This window comes from Bos indicus, chromosome 5 (genome assembly GCF_029378745.1).
Source record: "Bos indicus isolate NIAB-ARS_2022 breed Sahiwal x Tharparkar chromosome 5, NIAB-ARS_B.indTharparkar_mat_pri_1.0, whole genome shotgun sequence".
Taxonomy (NCBI): domain Eukaryota; kingdom Metazoa; phylum Chordata; class Mammalia; order Artiodactyla; family Bovidae; genus Bos; species Bos indicus.
In genome coordinates this window covers 97,005,321-97,031,539 of record NC_091764.1, presented here as the reverse complement: position 1 = coordinate 97,031,539, position 26,219 = coordinate 97,005,321, and the positions used below count along the sequence as shown (strand labels likewise).

At 44.3% G+C, this 26,219-nt stretch overlaps 1 protein-coding gene across 1 annotated transcript; it reads left to right on the top strand.

Annotated features, from left to right (window-relative positions):
* The first annotated feature begins 7,957 nt into the window (after positions 1-7,957).
* On the top strand, positions 7,958-21,479 carry DDX47 (DEAD-box helicase 47). Its single transcript, XM_019961531.2, has 12 exons — positions 7,958-8,102; positions 9,294-9,387; positions 11,481-11,669; positions 11,923-11,994; positions 12,212-12,330; positions 14,139-14,210; positions 14,336-14,452; positions 14,979-15,125; positions 15,850-15,987; positions 17,608-17,678; positions 18,251-18,380; positions 20,491-21,479. The coding sequence occupies exons 1-12, from the start codon at positions 8,010-8,012 to the stop codon at positions 20,620-20,622; spliced, it is 1,374 nt and encodes a 457-aa protein (XP_019817090.2). The 5' UTR covers positions 7,958-8,009; the 3' UTR covers positions 20,623-21,479.
* The last annotated feature ends 4,740 nt before the right edge of the window (positions 21,480-26,219 follow it).

Here is a 26,219-nt window from a genome sequence, read left to right as displayed (position 1 = left end):
AAGGTCAAGTCTGGGGGCCTTGTAGTCAAGAACAACACCCAAACCTGGAGATCAGCACGCCAGCAGAAACTCCACTGCTGCTGCCACTAAGTGAGGACACCTTGGAGTGCATGTTCCTTACACATGCTGGACACCAGACCCTTTGCCACGGCTGCCCCCTCAAGCTGGACACCTATGCCAATGCCAGGATCCACTTTTTTGTATTGCTCTGGAGAGGTGTGTCTGCTCGGTAGAGACATTTAGGTGCAAAGGTGGGTGGGAGAGTGAATTTCTGGTTTCTAGTGGGCTTGAACTGGGAGAATTTTGCTCATCGCAGGAAAACTGTTCAAAAGATGTCAGGCTATCACCAAGCATGAGAAATTGTCCAGGATAGCAGTTAACGTTTTATTTTATCTATTTATTTTGAACATTTAGACATCAAACCCTTTTACTTAAATTCAAAGGCTTCCATTGGAAAGTGTGGCTGGAAGCTGCCGTGTCCTATACTTACTATTTCATTGTGGCAATGATATCTGGATTGACTTTTTACTTATGTACTTTTGGCTGCACTGGGTCTTCGTTGCAGTTCATGGGCTCTTCCTTGCCGCACGTCGGCTCTGTAGTTGCCACTTGAGGGAGCTAGAGCACAGGTTCAGTAGTTGCGGTGCATGCGGTTAGTTGCCCTGCAGCACGTGGGATCTTCCCCAACCAAGGATTGAACCTGTGTCTCCTGGATTGGTAGGCGATTCTTAACCACTGGACCACCACCAGAGATGTCCCAAGGAATCTCTTGCTGCTGCTGCTAAGTCGCTTCAGTTGTGTCCGACTCTGTGCGACCCCATAGACGGCAACCCACCAGGCTCCTCTGTCCCTGGGATTCTCCAGGCAAGAATACTGGAGTGGGTTGCCATTTCCTTTTCCAAAGGAATCTCTTAAACACCTCCATTTCTAGCAATTTGTTTTCTAAAAAGTTGTGTATGCATTTAAAAGAACACTTGTATGAAAGAATACCAAACAACCAGGAAATCAGGAAATGAGTCAAAGTTGCCTTTCCTTTATCACCCACTCCATAGTAAGAAGTGACCTTGAAACTCTAGCCTTTGTGGTTTATAAGAACTATAACATTTGAATTTCCTGCTTGTTGTTGACATCAGGCTAAACCCTCTTTTCCCCAGATTTTATTTACATCTCGGTATATCTATGACATCATTTTAACTCCCCAAACCTCAGACATCAGGTTTTTTCAGGTGCTGGACGTGAAAATCTTTTATCTTAAAGACTTAAGGATGGTAGTGGACCAAGGGTTTCTGACTAATGTTCCAGGGGCCAAATGACAAGTTAGGTAGAGAAGCTGGCTTTACTGCCACGGTGAGCTGCTCCTGGCCACTGAGGATGGGGTGGTGCCTACCGTAAGAGTGGCTGCAGCCTGCCTTGTTAAATGACCACACTCCAAGGTCAGTTTCTCCGTTTTTTTTGTGTGTGTGTGATTCAGAAATTCCCTATGATTCATCCAATTAGCAAATAAATAAACTCAGGGGATATTCATGCCAAGCATGCTCAGATCAGATCAGATCTGTCGCTCAGTCGTGTCCAACTCTTTGCGACCCCATGAACCGCAGCACGCCAGGCCTCCCTGTCCATCACCAACTCCCGGAGTTCGCTCAGACTCAAGTCCATCGAGTCAGTGATGCCATCCAGCCATCTCATCCTCTGTCGTCTCCTTCTACTCCTGCCCCCAATCCCTCCCAGCATCAGAGTCTTTTCCAATGAGTCGACTCTTCACATGAGGTGGCCAAAGTACTGGAGTTTCAGCTTTAGCATCATTCCTTCCAAAGAAATCCCAGGGCTGATCTCCTTCACAATGGACTGGTTGGATCTCCTAGCAGTCCAAGGGACTCGCAAGAGTCTTCTCCAACACCACAGTTCAAAAGCATCAATTCTTCGGCGCTCAGCCTTCTTCACAGTCCAACTCTCACATCCATACATGACCACAGGAAAAACCATAGCCTTGACTAGATGGACCTTTGTTGGCAAAGTAATGTCTCTGCTTTTCAATATGCTATCTAGGTTGGTCATAACTTTCCTTCCAAGGAGTAAGCATCTTTTAATTTCATGGCTGCAGTCACCATCTGCAGTGATTTTGGAGCCCAAAAAAATAAAGTCTGGCACTGTCTCCACCGTTTCCCCATCTATTTCCCATGAAGTGGTGGGACCGAATGCCATGATCTTCGTTTTCCGAGGAGACTAATCTACAAACCATTCTCATTTATTCATTGAACAACAATTTACTGAATGCCTGTTCTGTGCAAGGCACTGGGAATGGCAGTGACCACCAATGAGTCACTGCTCTCCTAATGTTTAAATCTACTAAGAAATCAGACAATGATAAAGTTCATTTTCAACAGTGGTGGTAGTGATGGAAAGGCAGAAGTAAAGGGACTCAAGATAAATTTAGGCAGCTGAGTCTACAGCACTTGCTGATGCGGAAGCTGAGAGATGCAGAGAGAAACAAGTGTGGAAGAGAAAGCCAGATGCTCATGTCTTAATGTTCATTGGAATATGAAAGTGAAGGTGTTAGTCACTCAGTTGTGTCTGACTCTTTACAAGCCCACCAGTCTGTAGCCCACCAGTCTCCTCTGTCCATGGGATTCTCCAGGCAAGAAAGTTGCAGAGAAGAAGCCAATCCTGACTGCATATTAGAACTGCTTCTTTGACTTGCTTTTCATTGCTTTTGTTATTCTAATCATCCAGAACAGCCTGCCTCAGAGAATCCTGGCCTCTAGTAAACTGAAGTACCTTTGTTCAGAACTCTATCCACCAGTAGGTGGCAAGGAAGAAGTTAGCACATCCCTTGCTTGAGGCTGGTCATTCTGGGAGATGTTTGCAAGATTCATGGCCTTTTTACTTTGCTTCCTATCTCGCCCCATCTCTGATCTATCAAAGAACTTGGCATCCAGACCCCAACAAGATGGTAATATTGAGGCACTAGCCTGCCATCTTCTCAGTCAGCTGGTTCCCTGATTAAAGTCTCTTCCTTACCTCAAACTCTGGTCTCTCGGATTCATTGGCCCATCGTGTGGTGAGCAGATAGAGCTTGGCCTCAGTAACAAGAATACTGGAGTGGGTAGCCATGCTCTTCTCCAGGGGATCTTCCCAAACCAGGGATCGAACCCAGGTCTCCCGCACTGCAGGCAGATTCTTTACCGTCTGAGCCACCAGGGAAGTAAGGCCCTAAATATTCAGGTCCCCACTTATACCTCCATCATCATCATAAATCATCATATTATAATCTCTATAAGTTTCATTTGATTTTTCTCCACTGCAAAGCTTAGCCTGGAAGATTCTTTCTGCCTGTAAACAGCTCTCTGCACAGCCAGTCAATGATGCTCATCTTCCAAATTTCAGTTTAAAAGTCCCTTCTAGGGGGAAAATGTCCCTGCTTTGCAGAGGAAGGCCAGTTCACCCCATCATATATTGCTGTAGTATCTTGCTTTTCTCCTTTTAACCATGCATCTCACTTTTGATTCCTTCTTTTGTTTCTGTTCTTCCCCCTTAAGATTTATTTATTTACTTACTTTTGTTATTTAAAACATAGGCTGTCCCCCCTCACTGGATACAAATTTCATGCTTACTTCCAGTTCCTAGTGTGTGGTCCACAGTCTGCCATAGTGTTTGAGAATGTTTGTTAAACATAAAGAAAGACATACAGTTTTTCTATATTTTAAAAAACTTTTGAAACTATAGGCAAAAAGAAGAAGGAAATAAATAAATAACCAGGACTAGTTATCTTTTTTTTTCTCTAGACACAAATTGGTTAGATAACAAAGTATTTTATACGTCATTTTTTATTGATTCCATGGAGACTGAAATCTCTCTCTGTCCTCATTATTACATCATTAGTGTCCTTTCTTCCCTTGGACATACATATCCATAACAGAATTATAGAATTCATAAGTTATGGGGAGTTCCCTGATGGTTAGAACTCTATGCTTCCACTCCACAAGGCACTGGTTTGATCCCCGGCCTGGGAACTAAGATTCTTCAAGATGCCAAAGATTTTCAAGATTTTTTGGGGACAGCCAAAAAATTAAAAAAAAAAAAAAGAATTCATAAGTTAAAGATAACTTTTTGATAGATTAAATTTTGCATTGCTAGCTTCCTGATGAGTATAGAGCGCTGTGTTAGAAGGAGCTTTCTCCAAAATAGACTACAGGGTATGTAGCTCCTGGGAAGAGCTTGAGCAGAAACTGATTAAGAACAGATTCTTGTTTGAATGAAAAGTTTGTGTTACTTTGGTCCGGGAGCCACCTCTATCCTCGCAAGCTTTCACCCCACAGCAGCCCATGTCACTGGCCTGTTGAAGGCTTCCCTGTGGTCCTCACACCCTTCCCTTATCCACCAGGTGCAGGAGCCACTGTGCCTGGGAGCCCACTATACTTTTAGAGGCCCACATAAAGGTTTCATTTCTTTTAAAATATCAAATGAAAAAGATAACTTTTAAGTCAAAGAAAATATTTTAATATGTAATATTAACATGTTTATGTTAATATAGCCATAAGCTATAGTTTTTAATATATATTTTTGCATGTGTAGAGGAAGAGGTGCATGAAGGCCTGGAAAACATTTCGGAGGGAGAGGGATAAATTAGGACTGTGACATTAACAGATACAGGGGAAGGAGAGGGCGGGAAGAATTGAGTAAGTAGCACTGACATATGTATACTATCATGTGTAAGACAGACAGCTGGAGGGAAGCTGCTGTGTAACACAGGGAACTCAGCCTGGTGCTCTGGGATGACCTGCGGGGGGAAGCAGGTGGGAAGGAGATAGAGGTTCAAGAGGGGGCTATATGTGTGTGTGTGTGTGTGTGTGTGTGTAATGATGACTGATTCAAGTTGTACGGCAGAAACCAACATACACTGTAAAGCAGTTTCCCTCCAATCAAAAAAAACCCATATACACGCTGCTATATATAAAGCAGGATAAACAACAAGGATCTACTGTATGGCATGGGGAACTAGAGTCAATATCTTGTAATAACCTACAATGGAAAAGAATCTAAAAAAGAATATATATAAATATATACACATACACATATAAAACTGAATCACTTGTTGTATACCTGAAACTAACCCAAGATTGTAAGCCATCTGTACTTCAACCAAAAAAATTGAAAGCAAAGAAAAAACCTCTCCGGGGGAAGGGAGGTGGGATCAGTCACTTTGACCTCTCCTCCTGGAGCCAGTGTATTGTTTCAGGGCTGCTTTGCCCCTTATTTTGAGTGTTTATTGGGATTTCCTCTTTAACGTTTCTCATTGTTCTGAAAGTACAGGATATGACACGGTTCAGTTACTAGAACAGACCTCTATTATTTCGATGACCAGAATGTGAATATCCAAACTACTCCAGACTTAGGAATAGTCAAAAGCCCACAGTCCTCTTGACTGGACCCGCCTGTGCTCACCCTGTTGATCTGACATGAACTCTGTCATCAAGGTGGGTGCTGGCACCAGAGGAAGTTTGAAAAAGAGCCCATGTCTGAATTATCCAAGAACACACAGAAGTGTACTTGCCTATGTCTGGCTGAATCCCTTAGCTGTCCACCTGAAACTATCACAACATTGTTAATCGGCTATACTCCAATACAAAATAAAAAGTTCAAAACAAAACAAAAAAGAACACAGAAGCGCTTTTCCCTTGGGTAAAGTGGGCAGAATTTGCTATGATAATAGCAGCTTGTTGGTTTGAATCCATTTCCCTTTAGAGGAGCCCCAGAAAAGACCCTGATGCTGGGAAGGATTGAAAGCAAGAGTAGAACGAGATGGAAGACGATGAGATGCTTAGACAGCATCACTGACTCAATGAACATGAGCTTGAGCAAACTCTGGAAGATGTTGAAGGACAGGGAAGCCTAGTGTGTTGCAGTTGATGAGGTCGAAAAGAGTCTGACGCAACTTAGCAACTGAACGACAGAGCCCCAGAAATCTTGTGTGATTTTTGTTGTTGCTGTTCCTGTAACACATTTTAACAAAACTTGGATAACTTTAGACCCTGTATTATATACAGTCCTCTCGATCATTTCCATCTGGCTCCCCTTTCCAGGCCTCTTTGCTCTGCTGTCTCGAACTTTCCAATACAGTCTTCCACCTTCTCCCAGAACTTTTAATTCCATTCCATTCGCCTATGTGAAATCAGCATGAGCCTCAGGGAAGCAAAGTAAATCCTTCTCTCTTTGCTTTTACAGAAAAATCTGTATGGCAGAGGAATTCTGTGCTGGGAAAAGTTGCTTGTTATCATGGAAAATGATGTTTCTGAAAGTCTCTTCTTCAACAAACGAAGGTGTCAGGACTGCAGCAAAGGGTCCCAGGTCCCAGGTCCTAGCCTGTCTAATACTCAGGTGAATTTTGTTTTTTCATAACAGGAGGAGTGTTGCCGGTCAAAACCTAGGTCTTCTCTGCCCACCGAAGCCGAATAAGAAATACAAAGACAGAATTTGGAAGAAATAGAAAGGTGGCTTTAATTCTCAGCCAGCAGAGAGGGGAACACAGTAGGTTCTTGTCTCAAAAACTGTACCCCACTCCATGAAGAGTCTAGGGCTTCTATAAGAGGAGGGCTCCCGGTCAGGAGTTGGCAATCAGGAACAAAGGTATTAGGATCTTGATTTCTTCCTCTTGCATTGTTTCAATGACAGTCATAGGCTGGCATCAGTAATCCAGTAACTGAATCTGGTATTTCGGTGTCTCTGCTGCCTTCTTTCTGATATGTAAAAAGAAGAACTATAAGGGGAAGAGTGTTGTAAGGGTAAACACCAGATACAGGATTTATTTAGCACAGAGTCAAATGAAAGCCTGTCCAACTCTTTGTGATCCCATGGACTATACACATACAGTCCATGGAATTCTCCAGGCCAGAATACTGGAGTGGGTGAAAATGAAAGTGAAGTTGCTCAGTCGTGTCCGACTCTTTGCGACCCCACAGGCTGTAGCCTACTAGGCTCCTCCATCCATGGGATTTTCCAGGCAAGAGAACTGGAGTGGATTGCCATTTCCTTCTCCAGGGGATCTTCCCAACCCAGGGATCGAACCCAAGTCTCCCGCGTTGCCAGCGGATTATCAGCTGAGCAACAAGGGAAGCCCAAGAATAATCGAGTGGGTAGCCTATCCCTTCTCCAGCAGACCTTCCCACCCAGGAATCCAACCAGGGTCTCCTGGATTGCAGTCGGATTCTTTACCAATTGAGCTATCAGGGAAGCCCATCTGCCTGCAACGCGGGAGACCTGGGTTCAATCCCTGGGTCCAGAAGAGTCCCTGGAGAAGGGAATCGCAACCCACTCCAGTATTCTTGTCTGAAAAATCCCATGGATAGAGTAACCTGGCAGGCTGCAGTCCACGGGGTCGCGGAGAGTCAGATACGACCTAGCGACTGAAAAAAAAAAAAAGGAGGGCTGACTGCAGACCCTGGTCATCAAGTCCTTCTGCTTTTGGTTCAGTTCCACAAGTCCTAAAGTTTATATCCATCCTTTTTTTTTTTTTTTTTTTAATATATATCAGTTCAGTTCAGTCACTCAGCCTTGTCCAACTCTTTGCGACCCCATGAATCGCAGCACGCCAGGCCTCCCTGTCCATCACAGACTCCCGGAGCTCACTCAGACTCAAGTCCATCGAGTCAGTGATGCCATCCAGCCATCTCATCCTCTGTCGTCCTCTTCTCCTCCTGCCCCCAATCCCTCCCAGCATCAGAGTCTTAACCAATGAGTCAACTGTTCGCACGAGGTGGCCAAAGTACTGGAATTTCAGCTTCAGCATCATTCCCTCCAAAGAAATCCCAGGGCTGATCTCCTTCAGAATGGACTGGTTGGATCTCCATATGTACTTGTCCGCGAATCCCCGCCTGCCGGGCCGGCTGGTGCAAATCCTGGCCAAACCCTCAGCGGGGCGCCCACAACACGCCGCCGCCGCCGCCGGAGAGAGCTAAAACTACGTTTCCCAGAATCCTGTGTCCGCCGACCCACTTCCGGAGTTCGCGGACAGCATGGCGGCGTCCGTGGAGCACGATTCCCTGGAAAGCATGGAGGCGCCCCAGACGGCGGTGGAGGTGGAAGAAACGAAAACATTTAAAGACCTGGTAAGAGTGGATGATGCCAGCTTCCCTTTGTTCTTCCGGCGGCAGGCGCGGGCAGAGTCCGGTTGCCTTCCATCTAGGCCTGTGGTGTGCGGAAGCAGCCGGGGCCTAGCTCAGATTTCCCCCAGGGTACCCGAGGCTCAGGTTTAGGACGAGGGCCCGCCCTCAACTCCGAGTTTGGGTGGTGGGAAGGAGGCCGGGCCCAGGAGCCCCATTTGCCCATTTCAGCTCCACTTGGTGTGGCAACGCTGTGTTTGTGCAGGATATTGTCCAGTGCGACCTGTCCGATTTGGGTTTAGAATTCCGATGAGCCGGGTTTGAATTCTGACCCATTACTAGATGCAAGTTCTCTCGGTTCCTGACCTTCCACCTCTGTAAATTGAGGATTATGATAAGTATCTTATAGAACTGTGAAGATTAAATGGAGTAACCCACGTAAAGAACTTGTTGGCTTGGTCCCTGGTGAGTGAAGAGTGATGACAGCCTTGAGTTACTGTCCCAGTACTCACAATTAAGGAGGAGACTGAGTCAGTTCAGTTCTGTCGCTTCGTGGTGTCCAACTCATTGGGACCCCATGGACTGCAGCATGTCAGGCTTCCCTGTCCGTCACCAACTCCCGGTGTCTACTCAAACTCATGTCCATTGAGTCGGTGATGCCATCCAACCATCTCATCCTCTGTCGTCCCCTTCTCCTCCCGCCTTCAATCTTTCCCAGCATCAGGGACTTTTCCAATGAATCAGTTCTTTGCATCAGGTGGCCAAAGTATTGGAGTTTCAGCTTCAGTATCAGTTCTTCCAGTGAGTGTTCAGGACTGATTTCTTTTAGGATGGACTGGTTGGATCTCCTCGCAGTCCAAGGGACTCTCAAGAGTCTTCTCCAACACCACAGTTCAAAAGCATCAGTTCGGCTCTCAGCTTTCTTCACAGTCCAACTCTCACATCCATACATGACTACTGGAAAAACCATAGCTTTGACTAGATGGACCTTTGTTGGCAAAGTAATGTCTCTGCTTTTTAATATGCTGTCTAGGTTAGTCATATCATGGCTGCAGTCACCATCTGCAATAAATACCTTTTGAATCAAAATGTAGGAGATGCATGTGTCACCAGCAAGGCTGCCCTGACAGTCCTTTAGTTGTATGGGGGGCGAGTGTGTGTTGTTCTTTGCTAAACTGTGTTTTTCTGAATTCCAAGGGTGTGACAGATGTATTGTGTGAAGCTTGTGACCAGTTGGGATGGACAAAGCCCACAAAGATCCAGATTGAAGCTATTCCTTTGGCCTTACAAGGTAGGTTGAAATTAAGTATGTGGTCTGTTTCAGGTTCAGTGTAAAGTTGCACCTACTCAGTTAAATACTTACCACATTTGAGAGCTATTGCTTTGCTTACTTCAAGTGAAATAAAGTATGGTCAGTAAAGATAAAAAGTTTGTGGCTTTTTTGGCTTTTTAAAAAGTAATTCTGCAGTGTTAATGAGCTTACTTTCTGCAAGGTGGTTTGTTGTCTTTTGTCTTTCCAGCATTTCTTTCTCAGTTTCTTCTGGTTCTTTTCCTTTGCCTTGCAGTGTTAATTCTAGCTTCATCCTTTTTTACCCTCACTGTAAAATTCTACTAAGATATCTCATCCAGTCCTGAAGCTTTAATGCTGGCTGCATCAGTGAGTTTCAGCCAGTGCTCATTAGAATCACCTGTGGATCTTATAAAACTCTAGTGATTTCTGGGCTCCAGCCTAGACCTCCTGAATTGGAATTTCCAGGTGTGGGACCTAGGCATATACAGATATAAAACTTCATGGTTTACTCTGATATGTCTGCCCCTGGGGGAGCACCACTGGTCTGATGCTCTTGCCTCCCACATCTGTATTTCTAGCCCATATTTTTTCGGATGAACTCCACAAACAAGTTTGTCCAACTGGTTTTTAGACACTTATTTCCAGGCTTACTGCAGGAATCTCAAGTTCCCTGGATCCAAACCAGAGTCTTTATTTTTCTCACCAGAACTAATTTCTCTGTAGCCTATATCTCAGTTTATGGCCTTTGAGTTTCCCCAGGTAGAAACCTCTGTGCCAATCAGATTTTCTTTCATTACTTTCTGTCTTTTATTTTTATTTTATTGAAATATAGTTGATTTACAGTGACTGTTCATTTTTGTTTGTTACTTTCTGTCTCTCACTTCACCTGGCCTCCATTCAGGCTACCATCATAGCTCCCCTTGTATCCTCTCTGAGGTCTCATTTTCCTGTGCTTTCCCCATTTTGGCCCTTGAGGTCACTTTAGAGTGTAAGGAAGAGAGTCACGTTCAAGTTGCGTCAGGGAAAATTTCTAGGTGAGGAATCCTGAGCAATCAAGTGTGGCGGTCATTACTTCAAGGAAACCTTTCCGCTGGGGGCTGAGACATTGATTCAGTGTCCCAGTCTCTGGCCCAGGCCAAAGATCGCTGCCTTGGGGGCTACAGCGAACCTAGAGACAGTGGTTTTGGCTTGGGAATTAATTGCCAGATCTTCTCAGTTATGGCTTGATTGGCAATAACAGACCATTCTTAAGGAATCTGGCATTCTTCCCTCAGGAGGAGCAGTATAAACAGTGATTACTGTTAAGCTCCTTGGCTTCTCCTTATGCCATCAGGCCTAGGGTTTATCTTCTTAAAGAGTCATTTCATGTCATGTGTTAGTCGCTCAGTCACGTTCGACTCTTTGTGACCCCCGGACTGTAGCCCGCCAGGCTTCTCTGTCCATGGGATTTTTCCAGGCAAGAGTACTGGAGTGGGTTGTCATTTCCTTCTCCAGGGGATCTTCCCAACCCAGGGACAGAACCCAGGTCTCCCATATTGCAGGCAGCTTCTTTACCATCTGAGTCACCAGGGAAGTCTTAAAGAGTGTTGATACTTAAAGGTCATGATACTCCCTGCCTAAAATCCTTCCATTCCTCTGTCTTAAAGGAAGACATCCAAACTCCTTAGCATGGCTGTGGGTTTCCTCATTCTTCTCCGTTTTCCCCCTTGACTTCTGTGTTCTGGCCATGTTGTACTTTTCCCTCTCCTTACTCATTCTGTGTTCTTTAAAGCCTCTTTCCTCACATGAGACTGTCCTTTCTTTGCTGACTTCCAGATTTAATTTGCTCGTCACCTCTGTTAGCCTTTCCTGACTCCTCCTTCCTTTTTCACCCTGTCCTACAGGGACCTATCATATTATTATGTATTGTGTGGATTTTGAGCTTATTCAGGACAGAGACCATGTCTTCTGTCTGATCAACTTCCTCTTCCCCTCAATTCATCAAATATTTATTCATGGTCTGTATTGTGCCCAGCATTTAGTCATATTCCCACCAATATGGGAATGGCACAGAGAGCATTTCTTTGCTATTATGTATATTTTTTGTCTTCTAGGTCGTGATATCATCGGGCTGGCAGAAACCGGCTCTGGGAAAACCGGTGCCTTTGCTCTGCCCATTCTCAACGCATTGTTGGAGACGCCCCAGCGTCTGTTTGCCTTAGTTCTCACCCCGACTCGGGAGCTGGCCTTTCAGATCTCAGAGCAGTTTGAAGCCCTGGGGTCTTCGATTGGGGTGCAGTGTGGTAAGTGTTGGGAGGAAAGGACTCTTCACAGTTTCTTCACAGGTTGAGCATGAATGTGAAAGGGAATGAAAGCAAGTGTTAATATAAGTTCGCTGACCTAAAGAGCTGATTGGGTATTTTAGCTTTGGGGAAAGTTGTCATTGTAAGGGAAGAGAAATGAAAGTAGAAATCTGGCATTGGCTTTAAAAGATGTTTAGTGCATCATGGAAACAAAATTAAGGATCTCTTTTTAATATTCTTTTTATTTCTGTAGCTGTCATTGTAGGTGGAATTGATTCAATGTCCCAATCTCTGGCCCTGGCCAAAAAACCACATATAGTGATAGGTGAGTAACTGACACCGGTAAAAGGTGCTGGTGAGGATGAATTTCAGAAAAATCTACTGATGCTAGGTGTAATTTACTTGTGCGGAAAGTGTTCGAAGAGTGACTGTCTGTAACCCTGTTTAATGGTTTTTTTTTTTAATTTCTGGAATTATTAGGAGTGGGAGTTTACTCCCTTTCTGTCCTTTTTCTTAAACACGTCCTCAACCTTTCTTGTTAGCAACTCCTGGCCGACTGATTGACCACTTGGAAAATACGAAAGGTTTCAACTTAAGAGCCCTCAAGTACTTGGTCATGGATGAAGCAGACCGAATCTTGAATATGGATTTTGAGACAGAGGTGAGCTCTTAACATCTTTCCTCCTCTTAGAACTTCTCAGGTGCCCCGTTTCAAAGTCTGATTCATAGCTCACTTGCTTTTTGGAGCACTTACTACTGTCAGTTAATTTAACATACCTGCTGCTTTTCTTTTTTGTTGAAAGATGGTTGATTTACAATATTATATTGCTTTTAGGAGTGCAACATAGTGCTTCAGTATTTCTGTGGATTATGCTCCATATACTCCATTTAAGATTATTACAGAATAATGACTCTGTGTCCCTATGCTGGTACAATATATCCTTGTTGTTTTTAAATTTAATTAATTTTGAAATTGAAGCATTATTGATTTACAGCGTTTCTGGTATATAGCAAAGTGATTCAGTTATACATATATCTATGTGTGTATATGTGTGTGTGTGCATGTTCTTTTCCCCGTTCCGTTCCATTATAGTTTCTTACAAGATATTGAAAATAGTTCCCTGTCCTGTATAATAGGACCTTGTTGTTTATTTACTTTATACACAGTAGTTTGCATCTGCCAATCCCAAACTATTAATTTATCTCCCCCGCTTCCTCTTGGTAACCTTAAGTTTGTTTTCTATGTCTGTGAATCTGTTTCATAAATAAATTGATTTGTACTGTTTTTTAGATTCCACATGTAAGTGATATCATAGGATATTTGTCTTTGTCTGACTTCACTTAGGATAATAATCTCTAGGTCTATCCGTGTTGTTGCAGATGGCATTGTTTCATTTTTATTTTTTATTTTTTTTTATTTTTATTTTTTTAATTTATGGTACATATACACAATGGAGTATTATGTTTCATTGTTAATGGCTGAGTACTATTACGCTGTATAATGTACCGCCACTTTATCCCTCATCTGTCGATGGACATTTAGCTTGCCTTCATTTCTTGGCTATTGTAAATAGTCTCAGCATCCTCTTAAGAATATAGTCTGACTTTTGAGGGGAGATAGATTAGGAATTTAGGATTAACATATACAGACTATTATATATAAAATAAACAACAGGACCTACTGTATAGCACATGGAACTGTATTCAGTATTTTGTAATAAGCTGTGCTGGGGGGGCTTCCCTGATGGTTCAGAAGATAAAGAATCTGCCTGCAATACAGGAAACGTGAGTTTGATCCCGGGGTTGGGAAGATCCCCTGCAGAGGGGAATGGCAGCCTACTCCAGTGTTTTTGCCTGGAGAATTCCATGGACAGAGGAGCCTGGCAGGCTACAGTCCATGGGGTCACAGACAGTCAGACACACGACTAACACACATGCACACATACACACAGTGGAAAAGAATCTGAAAAAGTATATGTATGTGAATCACTTTGCTGTATACTTGAAATGGTGTAAATCAACTATTCTTCAACTAAAAAACAAATAGTTGGGCAAAAAGCATATATATTATATGTAGTCTGACTTTGATTTTAGAGGTAAGAAATATCAAAACCAGATTTTCTTTTCTACTTCATTTGATTTCAACCTCTTCTATCTTTTCTTTAACAAGAAGTTCTTCATAACTTACTTAGTTGATTAATGCTTATTCTTTTCTTTTCTCTTAGATTAGCTATACTGTACTGATTTAAAATGTTCTTTTCCCTGATTAGCATTATTTTTTGATAGCATCGGATGTGCTACCTGACAGTATATATTCAGTAAGTTTTAGCTGAATTGAATCGAAGGTTTGAGTTCCCAAATCCCCAGTGTGATGTATTTAGTTTGTGATCCCTTATCTCCTTCACAAAATACATTTGCAGGTTTCCAGTGTAAATGTCATGTTGGTATCCTTTGCTCTTTCTGCCTTAGGTTGACAAGATCCTCAAAGTGATTCCCCGAGATCGGAAAACATTTCTCTTCTCTGCTACGATGACCAAGAAGGTGAGCTTTTCTAGGACTTCTCTTTTCTTCTTTATGAGAACTGATAAGTAGAAACAGTCCCAGTAACAAGAGTAAAACCAGAGCACTTAGGAATCAACGTGCTAATCTAGATATCCCTTCTCCAGGTGCAGAAACTTCAGCGAGCGGCGCTGAAGAACCCTGTGAAATGCGCCGTCTCCTCCAAGTACCAGACGGTTGAGAAGTTGCAGCAGTATTATCTTTTTATTCCTTCCAAGTTCAAGGTAGAGTGTTTACTCTGATCATTCCTTCCTCTCCCTCCCCTCCTTCACCACAGTGTCTGAAAGTGTCAGCTCTTGATTAGCTAAGTGCTGTTTGTTTTAGAGCTCATGCCGTGTTTACATTTATCACTGATAACGCCGAGCATTCCGGGAATTCACAATGTATTAAACCAGAGTAATGAAGTCATGATATAATCCCTTCCTAACCCCATCCTTGAGGTAGTTTTTCTTTGGTCTGCTTTTTATGTGGCTTTTTTGTGGGCAGCGGACCCTAGTCTTGTCCTCAGATGTAAGGGCTTTGTGTGCTTGCTGAGCCCAGCTCGCCTTGTGCTTGGTGTCAGGCTCTGTGTTACCCATGGTTCTCAGAGATGATTATGATAAAGCTGATTAAGGGGTGCAGGGCTGCCAGCTGAGCATCTGGGTAATTGAGAAGCAGCTAGAGGGTTAGTCTTTTATGTAGTTTATATGCCCAGGACTCTGACTTTCTTCCAGGTTCAGTTACATATATTGTTTTGGCTTTGTGACTTAGGATACCTACCTGGTTTATATTCTGAACGAATTGGCCGGGAACTCCTTTATGATATTCTGCAGCACCTGTAACAACACTCAGAGGACAGCTCTGCTACTCCGAAATCTTGGATTCACTGCCATTCCCCTCCACGGACAGATGAGTCAGGTAACTATTCTTCAGCATCATTGGTGAGAAAGATAAACCTCACGGCAGGAGGTTTCTGCAGTAGCGGCATGTGACACTAATGCGTCCTTCCGCAGTTGTCCTGCTGTTACGGGCTTTAAAGTGTTGCCGTCAATGCTGCTTCCTCCTTTCAGGATAGCAGAGGCTCCAGTTAGAATATTCCACAGGTAGTTGTCTAGTATGGAAGCTGTAGAGTTGATTTATTCAGCATGTGTGCGTGCTGAGTTGCTTCAGTTGTGTCAGACTCTGTGTTACCCCGTGGATTGTAGCCTTCCAGGCTCCTCTGTTCATGGGATTCTCCAGGCAAGAGTACTGGAATGGGTTGCCATGACAGGGCTTCTGGAGGAGGTCTCTTACATCTCCTGCATTGGCAGGCAGGTTCCTTACCATTGGCACCACCTGGGAAGCCCGATTTGTTCAGCCCTTGTGGTAAATTATTTCCCAGTTACCCTTCTGTCATGTTTGACAATATTTTATGTTAGTATTTTCTAGTTTTAGTCTTGGACCTTTTTTTTTTTTTTTTTTTTGCTTTCATGTTTCCTTTTGACCTGTGAAGCCCAGTTAGACTGAAGGGGAAACATCATTTAAAAAATTTCTTTCTTGGTTCTTGTATCTATTTAATGTGTCTAGTTTATGTGTCTTGGATTTCCAAGATTCCTTAGATTTTCAAGATGAAAATTCATTCCATTTCTTTTCATTGTTTCAGAGCAAGCGCCTGGGATCCCTTAATAAATTTAAGGCGAAGGCTCGTTCCATTCTTCTAGCAACTGATGTTGCAAGCCGCGGTTTGGACATACCCCATGTGGATGTAGTGGTTAACTTTGACATTCCTACCCATTCCAAGGTGAGTCTTGTTGCTGACCTGACTTTCTCACCCCAAATATTTTTCTTTTCTTTTTCTTTCTTTTCCTTTCTCCTTCCCGTCTCCTTTCCTTTCCTCCTCTCTAATTCTGTCTTTCCCCTTTCTTTTCTTTTTTTTTGAATTGAGGTGTAATTGACATGTAACATTACATTAGTTTAGGTATAAAATGTGTTGATTCAGTATTTGCATATATTGCAAAATGGTCACAGCATCTGTCACCATTCATAGTTGCACTTTTTTTTTTCTTTTGATGAGAATTTCTAAGATATTTTCCCTTAGCAACTTTCAAATGTGCAGTACTGTGTTTTTAACTCTTGTCCACAAGTTGTACATTAACATCCCCATGACTTCCTTATTTTATAACTGAAATTTGTACCTTTTGACCTCTTTCACCCATTTCACATACACCCATCCCTGCCTCTGGTAACCACCAAACCTGTTTTCTGTATCTGTGAGCTCAGTTTTTTGTTGTTGTTAGATTTCACATATAAGTGAGATCTCTGTATTTGTCCCTGTCTAACTTATTTTACTGAGTCAAATACCTTCAAGGTCTAGCCAGTGTTGTCACAAACAGGAAGGTGTCATTCATTTATATGGCTGAATAATAGTCCATTGTATCCAAAGTGTGTTTCTTTTATCATCTGAGCCATCAGGGAAGCCCCCAAAGTGCATTTCTTAATGTTTTTTGTCTTCCTTTAGTTACAGTCTTGGGGTGTGTGTTTGGGTGTGTATGTGTGTCCTTGGGTAGTTAAGTATCAGAAATTAGGAAACTCTTGATCTGTTCATTCTCCTCATCTTGCACATGCCTGTGGACGTGTTGTCAATGAACGTGAAGGAAGGAACCCAGGAGAGGGGCAAGGTGCTCACCATCAGAGGAGCAGATGTTTCACATGCTGACCTCTGTTGGTCTAACTGATGAGAATGGCAGCTTGTGGTCCTCGGCGATCCCAGAGTTTCTCAGCCTCATTAACACCTCAGGCCGGGAGTTCTCTGTTGTGTGGCTGTCCTCTCCACTGTAGGATGCTTAGCATTCCTGGCCCCTACCCACAGGTGACTGTGGCCACCAGGTATGTTTCCAGACAGTTCATAGATGCTCCCTGGGGAGGACAAAGCTACCCCCAGTTGAGAACAACTAGTGTGTCTCGACTTTGTATTAAACTGCTGTAGACAAGGTGCTCTCGCATAGGATTTTCGCAGTAATGCTGAGTTTGCAGTGTGTTGTGCCCCTGACTCATAGACAGAAACCATGGTTCAGAGAGGTTCTGGGACTTGCAGACAGTTGTGTTGTGGGTTGGGATGGGGGGAAGCAGAGCTGGGACCCAGGTCTACCTCTAGACCCGGGCCGTTTTCCTCTGTCTGTGTCTGTGGAGGTGTGCTTTGTGGATTCATCTTTCTATAAAAGAAAGGAAAAGCGGGGGTCAGTTTTGTGCTGTGAGGAGAATTTAAAAAGTGAGGCAGACATATTTCAATGGATTGCCAGTCTGTTTCTCCACATTCCAGGACAGATCTGTTTTCTTTCAAAGGTTGGCGGGAAGACTTTACATACAGAGTTTTTAATTCATATTCCAGCTGACTCAGAGTTACTTGCCCATTGTGTTTCAGGATTACATCCATCGAGTGGGTCGGACGGCTCGAGCTGGGCGCTCTGGAAAGGCTATTACCTTTGTCACACAGTAAGTGACCCGACTTCAGGGCAGAGCAATGTAGAGAAAGAAGCAGAACCCTGGGGCCAACTCACTTGGAACCTGACTTCACCTTTTACTGTAATAGGCACTAAGCCTTCCTCATCCCACCTTCATCATTTGTAAAATGGAAATAGTAACACCAACCTTGCAGGGTTTTAATGAAGACTGAAGACGTATATGGAAAGAGCATATACTGCATGTGTGTAGCGGAGTCCTTGGTGTATAAAAGCACACACACCAAAACCCTGTTCTTTTAACGTCTGGAGCCAGAGAACAGTGACCATTCCCTCAGCTCACCATATTACAGTAACTGTTCTTCTGATTTTGTTTTTAAAGGAACAAACAGCCACGTGTCCTAGGCTTTTCGGGAGTCAGGGATGTGGTGGGTGGTTTTCTGCTGGACTCTGCACAGCAGGTTGCATTTAATCAATGTTCTGAAAAGGAATAATAGGTTTGATATTACTAAAAACCGTGGCTCCTGTTGTGTCATCGTTTTGGGATGAACAGATGGACGTGTATGTTGTCAGCCAGCCAGAGCCGTGTCAACTTTCCTTCCTCAGGTATGACGTGGAGCTCTTCCAGCGCATAGAGCACTTGATTGGGAAGAAACTGCCTGTCTTTCCAACCCAGGACGACGAAGTCATGATGCTGACAGAACGCGTGACCGAGGCCCAGAGATTTGCCCGAATGGTGTGCAACTCGTTCATTTGTTTATTTTTGGCTGCGCTGGGTTTTCAATGTTGAAAGACAGGCTTTCTCTAGTCGCACCGAGCCCAGGCTGCTCTCTAGTTGCAATATGAGGGCTTCTCATTGTGGCGGCTTCTCTCGTTGCTGAGCATCGGCTCTGTGGTGCACGAGCCTCCGTAGTTGTGATGCATGGACTCTAGAGCACAGGTTCAGTAGTTGTGGTGCAGAGGGTTAGCTGCTCTGAGACTTGTGGGATCTTCCCGGACCAGGATCGAAACCATGTCTCCTGCATTGGCAGGCAGATTCTTTACCATGGAGCCACCAGGGAAACCCCTGCAATGCCTTTTCTCACCAGCTTCTATGCAACTTAACTGCATGCAAGACACTTTATCGTGTTAATCCTCAATAAACGGTATTATTTTATTCCAAGTGTAAGATGAGTATGCTAAAACATAGAGATGCAGGCAGTTTGCTTTTGACCCTGTAACTAAATGGTCAAATCAGGGTTTGGACTCAGTCTGATCACAGTGACTACATTCATTCCCAGCCACCGTCTGTGGTGGCAGGAATGGTGAGGCAGGAAAACCTTTGAACTTGAGAAGATGCAGCTGTGAGTTTGCACAAGGTGTCTGACCTCTCAGAGTCAGTCCCTCACCTGCAGATCAGGAAGAGTAGTTACCTTGGAGACATGGTGTATGAGCATCAGATAAGTCGGGTGGACAGTGTAGTTCCTGAGAGCAGCTGTAGGGGGAGCACTGGAGATGGAAGGGTCTAGAGGAGAACGCTTGCCAGTGCCCTATTATCCCAGGAGTGCTGCTCTGAGGGGTGAAGAGACTTAGTGCACGGAGCGCTTTCTGAGTAGCTGAGGTATGGGCTTGTTTTTCTGCCCATATGGAAGTCTTGGTGTTTTTGTTTATAGAAAATTTGATGTGTGTTGGAAAACATTTTTTAGAAAATACAGAAAGGATTAAAATAGTGAAATACACAAAACCATTGATTACATTTGGCTGTTTTTCTTTAGCCATAATGAGACTTTTTCCAATTTGTATATGACTTTTATCTAAATGTGTATTGTTTTTTCTGTTTCAACTAATCTAGATTCATGTGATCACATTTTTTTCTTTTTCTTTCACATTTTAAACTCTATTCAAAAATCTTCATCTAGGCTGCATGTTAGCGTTCATTTGATTCAGTTACCAAACTTGCCTAAACATAGCGGCATGACTGATTTCTTAGAGTCACTGAGAGCTCCTTCACTACCTTCAATTGGCAAGGGGCCAGATTATGTGTGCTAGACAATTAGTAGTCTGAGGAGGATGAATTCAGTTTTTTAAAACAGCACCACTTGTAGGTTTTAGAGATGTTACCTTAAATGCTAGCTTTTTAAAATTCTCATGCCATCCCTTCTTAATGATTCTGTTATGAATATATAACGTGCTTTCCATTGATATGTGTTCATGCTTTTCCCAGTTTTATATATTTTAGTTAATAACTGTGTTGAGCATCCTACTATGTACAGCTTTGCACACTTGTTTCCATAGAATAAATTGTTGAGTGGAGAACACACAGTTCAAATTCATACAGAATGCCCAGTTGCTCTCCAGGAAAGCTATAGCAGCTTACACGACGTATGTGACATTGTACGCGGGACAGTGTCTGTGTCTCCCCACTGCCCTGACCAGTTCTAGGTATTACCGTTCTCTTAAATCTTTGCTAGTCTGCCATATGAAAATAGTAGCTCCCTGTTTTCATTTTTTTATCTTTGATGACAGTTTTGTATATTGGGATTTTGGTTTTATTTGTTTGCTAATGTGAGGTGTTAGGGAATTACTTAGGGTTGGTTTGTTTGTTTTAAATAAATGAATTCTCTTAATTTATCAAGATTTTATTTATCTAGCTTGCCAGCTACACCAGGTTTCAGTTGCAGCATGTGAGGTCTATTAATAGTTCCCTGACCAGGGATCCAACTGAGCCTGCTGCATTGGAAGCAGGGACTCTTAGCCACTGGACCGCCAGGGAAGCAGAGGGCTTGACTTGATGGAGTGGAGACCAGGGTGTGTTCCCCTCAGTGACAGCAGTTCACGATCAAGCCCGTCCTTTCTGTTTGTTGCAGGAGTTAAGGGAGCATGGAGAGAAGAAGAAGCGCTCACGGGAGGATGCTGGGGACAATGATGACACGGAGGGTGCGATCGGTGTCAGGAACAAGGTGGCTGGAGGAAAAATGAAGAAACGGAAAGGCCGTTAATCTCTTTTATAAAGACTTGATTTCTGCCTTCTGTGCTGTGGAGATGACTGAAGGAGAGAACGGGACCTCTTCCTCAGGCCAGTCCGTCAGCACGTGTCCAGACGGCCCTGCTCCTACAGTACTGGGCCCCCGTCTGTGTGTTCAAGCATTGTTGCTGTGGGACATTGTCACAGAGCTGATGTCGAGACTCGGACTGGCCTTCCACTGTGGTTACTCGTTCCTGACATGAGGAGCACATGCTCTCCTGTCCCTTCACACCCTTCACACAGACCTGTGCTTTTTTCAGCTGCAAATCAAGGACTGGGCTAATGAAGCCCTCAGCCTGTAATTGCAAAGGAAAGGGATGTTTATATCTAAAAAACAGTGGAACTCAAGCAGTCTCAGCTTGTGTTTCATGACTCTGAATGGGAAATAATAAATTTAAATATTATTATAAAAAAGTTCAGACTCCTTCAAGACCTTTTTGTGGTAAAGACTTCATAGGAGAAGACTTGCTGTGCGCGGATTTCTCTGGTTGCGGCTAGTGTGGACTGCTCTTCACTGCGGTGCGCAGCTTCCTCGTTGCGGTGGCCTTGCCTGTTGTAGAGCGCTGGCTCTAGGTGCCCAGCTTCGGTAGTTTCACCTCACGGGCTCAGTAGTTGTGGCACACGGGCTTAGTTGCTCCAAGGCATGTGGAGTCTTCCCGGAGCAGGGATCACACCTGTGTCCCCTGCAATGGCAGGCAGATTCCTAACCCACTGTGCCACCAGGGAAGTCTTCGATGTACATCTTAATGGAAAGTGCGTGTTGTGTTTCTTAAAGTTGAAGTGTTCAGTAAGTGAAAAGTAGATGTCAGTAAAATTCTCTGTGGGAATCAAGTGTGGACCGTTGATTGCAGGAAGATCTTTGTAAATATGGTGGGTGGGGTGCCCACCACTGGGGGCTAATTCTCCATTAGTGTATTTCCTGTTGGGACTCTCAGAGCAGCTTAGATACTGGTAGCTCTGTCTCCCTCTGAGCCAGTGGATAAAAGCCAATGGATGATTGCTATTTCAACTCAGTGGAAGACTTTAGAAGCAGGCTTAATTTGAATCAGATTGTGGGTGGTGGGCTTCCATGGTGGCTCAGATGGTAAAGAGTCTGCCTGCAGTGCTGGAGACTCAGGTTTGATCCCTGGGTCAGTAAGATCCCCTGGAAAAGGAAATGGCAACCCACTCCAGTATACTTGCCTGGAAAATCCCATGGATGGAGAAGCCTGACAGGCTATAGTCCATGGGGTCACAAAGAGTCAGACACGACTGAGCACTTTGTGGGTGGTGTGTAAGAAGAGATGAATTATTCTGAAGAAGTCTGAACTTTTTAAATAGGATTCCAAACCTAGGGTCTGTGGACCCTTCAGGTACATGCATATTTCTGCAGAGACTAAAAAGGGTAGAAACCTTCTAAAGCTTGGCTGCTTTCTCTGAAGTACTTTAGAGTATGCTTTGCTAGGTTGGGAAGATGGGCCACTAAGGGAAGAAAGGTGGATGATGTGTCTTCAGGCATATTGGTGGGTCCAGACCATAAACTATAGAGTCTCAGGCAGAATGAGTAGAGAGATCCTTGTGAAGGGCAGCAGGCACAGAAATGAATGTGATTCAGGTGCAAATGAGGACGAAGCTGTGGGTTTATATCACTAATCAAGCTGTTTTTCATGCTCCCTGTCCGCCAAGGCAAGATTGTGAAGTCTTGAGTCTCCTGGGGCTCCTGTAACAGTGAGTTTCCCTGGTGGCTCAGACAATGAAGACTCCGCCTGCAATGCAGGAGACCCAGGTTCAATCCCTGGGTTGGGAAGATTCCCTGGAGAAGGAAATGGCAACCTACTCCAGTGTTCTTGCCTGGAAAATTCCATGGACAGAGGAGCCTGCTGGGCTACAGTCCATGGGGTCACAGAGTACAATGTACATGTAACAAAGTACCACAGAGGGGGGCTTAAAAGAACAGCAGTTTGCTGGATCACAGTTCTGTAATCTAGAGGTCCAGGATCAAGCTGTCACCAGGGCCATGCTGCATCTGAAGCCTCTCGAGAAGGGTCTGTCCTCTCTGCTAGCTTCTGGTGCTTGCTGGTGGTCCTTGGCTTGTGAAAACGTAGCTCCAGTCTCTGCCCCCGTCTTCACATAACCTTCCCTTCTGTGTGTCTGTGCTTTTACATGGGCTTCTTGTACAGATGCAGTAGTTGAATTTAGCTGTTTTTAGTTGCTAAGTTGTATCTGACTCTTAGTGACCCCGTGAACTGCAGCACACTAGGCTTCCCTGTCGCTCACTATCTCCTGGAGCTTGCTCAAACTGTCCATTGAATCGTTGATGCCATCCAATCATCTCCTCCTCTGTCACCCACTTCTCTTGCCCTCAATCTTTCCCAGCACTGGGGATTTAGGTCACACCCTACTCTGGTATGACCTCATCTTGACTCATTATATTTACAAAGGTCCTATTTTCAATAAGGTCACATACTTGCATTCCATGTAGACATGGATTTTGGGGAGACACTTCAACCCGGTACAGACTGTCTTTCTGGACTGCTACATTTTGGGGGGGAGTGAAAGAGTTGGCTTAAAGCTCAACATTTAGAAAAAGAAGATCATGGCATCTGATCCCATCACTTCATGGGAAATAGATGGGGAAACAGTGGAAACAGTGTCAGACTTTATTTTTTTGGGCTCCAAAATCACTGCAGATGGTGACTGCAGCCATGAAATTAAAAGATGCTTACTCCTTGGAAGGAAAGTTATGACCAACCTAGATAGCATATTCAAAAGCAGAGACATTACTTTGCCAACAAAGGTCCATCTAGTCAAGGCTACGGTTTTTCCTGTGGTCATGCATGGATGTGAGAGCTGGACTGTGAAGAAAGCTGAGCGCCAAAGAATTGATGCTTTTGAACTGTGGTGTTGGAGAAGACTCTTGAGAGTCCCTTGGACTGCAAGGAGATCCAACCAGTCCATTCTGAAGGAGATCAGCCCTGGGATTTCTTTGGAAGGAATGATGCTAAAGCTGAAACTCCAGTACTTTGGCCACCTCATGTGAAGAGTTGACTCATTGGAAAAGACTCTGATGCTGGGAGGGATTGGAGGCAGGAGGAGAAGGAGATGACAGAGGATGAGATGGCTGGATGGCATCACTGACTCGATGGACGTGATGGACGTGAGTCTGAGCGAACTCCAGGAGTTGGTGATGGACAGGGAGGCCTGGCGTGCTGAGATTCATGGGGTCACAAAGAGTCGGACACGACTGAGTGACTGAACTGAACTGAACTGACAAGATTGTGTTGTGGAATTCAACTGGTAGAATTAATTACAAAGAAAGTGGAGAAAAGACAGGAAGTAGCTTCCCCAGTGGCTCAGTGGTAAAAATCCACCTGACAACGCAGGAGACGTGGGTTCAATCCCAGGGTCAGGAAGATCCCCTGGAGGAGGGAATGGCTACCCACTCCAGTATTCTTGCCTGGGAAATCTCATGGACAGAGGAGCCTGGTGGGCTATAGTCCACGGAGTTGCAGATCAGACAGTACTGAGTATGTATGCACACGAGTCTTCAGAAATGGGAGGATGGCTAGAAGTACAGAAATTTACAGTGACATCCTCTTAAATGTAAATTGTCTTTGCAGTAAAGGTCCCAAAGGGTCTAGTTTTAGAAGTGGGGAAGGAGGCCTCTAGCCTTTCTTCTAGTCCCATCTTGGTGTAATTTCTTAGTTCTGCTTTCCTGATTTAGGACACTGAGGGCTTTAAAATAATTAACTATCTTCCCCTGCCTGCCAGTTGCAATCAATTCCCACACCTAACTTATATGACTTAGAGGGATTATCTTGCAGTAGTCAGTGATGCTGCCCCAGAGAAAATTCTCCCTTATTTCTCGTCTGAATCATAGAGCCACTTTATACAGTATTCATTGTATCATGGTTTCATGATACTAACCAACCTAGTTTTACTTCCTTCCTCCGTGCTGAGCCAAAGTGAAATGAGGAAAGTATCTTTACCTTATGAAGGGAGGGGTCTTAGGATCCCAAACAAAGCTATGCTTTTCCCAGCAGTCATGTATGGATGTGAGAGTTGGACTGTAAAGAAGGCTGAGTGCCGAAGAATTGATGCTTTCAAATTGTGGTGCTGGAGAAGACTCTTGAAAGTCCCTTGGACAGCAAGGAGATCAACCCTGAATGTTCATTGGAAGTACTGATGCTGAGGCTGAAGCTCCAATACTTGGGCCACCTGATGCGAAGAGCCGACTCATTGGAAAAGATCCCGATGCTGGGAAAGATTAAGGGCAGGAGGAGAAGGGGGCAACCGAGGAGGAGATCGCTGGATGGCATCACTGATTCAGTGGACATGAGTTTGAGCAAACTCGAGCAGATAGTGAAGGACAGGGAAGCCTGGTGTGCAGCAGTCCATGGTGTCACAGAGTCAGACATGAGTTAGAAACTGAACAACACAGGATCCCAGTGCTGGGGTTTCAGCCGAGAAGGTGGTTCTAAGCTTAAAGCAGGCCCAGAATTCCAGGCTGTCTGGAATTTAAGGGCCGTCTGAGAGGATTCTAGAAGTTGCTGGGAGGGATCTAGACTCAACTGGATTATGATTATTATTTTCCCAGCCCTTCAAAAATGTGATGAAGGACTTCCCTGGTGGTCCAGTGATTGAAAATCCACCTTCCAATGCAGGGGACAGCAGGTTCGATCCCTAACCAGGGAAATAAAATGCCACCTGCCACGGGGTAACCAGGCCCACATGCTGCAATGAAGACCCAGTGCAGCCAAGAAAAGTGGATCTCCTGGAACTTGGCTGACTCTATAGGAACATCTGGTTTATAGCCAGAGTGTTTTCCAGGTAAGTTCCTACCTACAGATCTAGCCCCAAATCCAAATCCGAGACTATCTGCCCCAGGTCCTTCAAAGCCCTGAGGAATGAGACCAGAAAGAACCACAGACTGTGGTGTTGGTTACAGAAAATGAAGGCATCCACGTTATCAAAAGCAGGTAACAAAATAACATCAAGCAAGTATGCTCCAAAGACTTGAATGCAGAATCAGAGAGTAGACAAGTTTTAATCCACATAGTTCTTAGGGTGAAATCCAGCCTCAGGGCCGATAATAAATCAGGGTGTGAGTCACCCCTCTTTAGCTGGAATGACAAGAGACCCAGACCCTGGCACTAGAGACTCAAGGGCTACCCACACCCACATTCCTTTTCATGCCTCACCTGTCCCAGGTATGCACTATAAACGCCAGCTAAAAATAACTGCAGAAACTTGAACTCTGAGAAATCGTACTAAGCAGTCTCACCTAGAGTGAAGAGCTGACTTGTGTCAAGTGGAAGAGAGATGAGGGGAAAATATGGGCTCATATAGAGACTAGAATCTCTAGGAGGTGGACCTCATATCTGTTCATATTCTTGAAGTTTTTGTCTGTTCATGGTCCACCCAGTACCTTCCCAAAATGTCATCCTTCATTAACCCACGGGCGCCATCTAGGGACTGGAAGAAACTGGAGGGACATGGAGCACAGCGGAGTGTGGGAACACAGTCTCCGTCAAGAGACTGATCGTAGCTCTGTGACCTTGTGGAGTCGTTGACCCTCGATTTCTCTCGTTA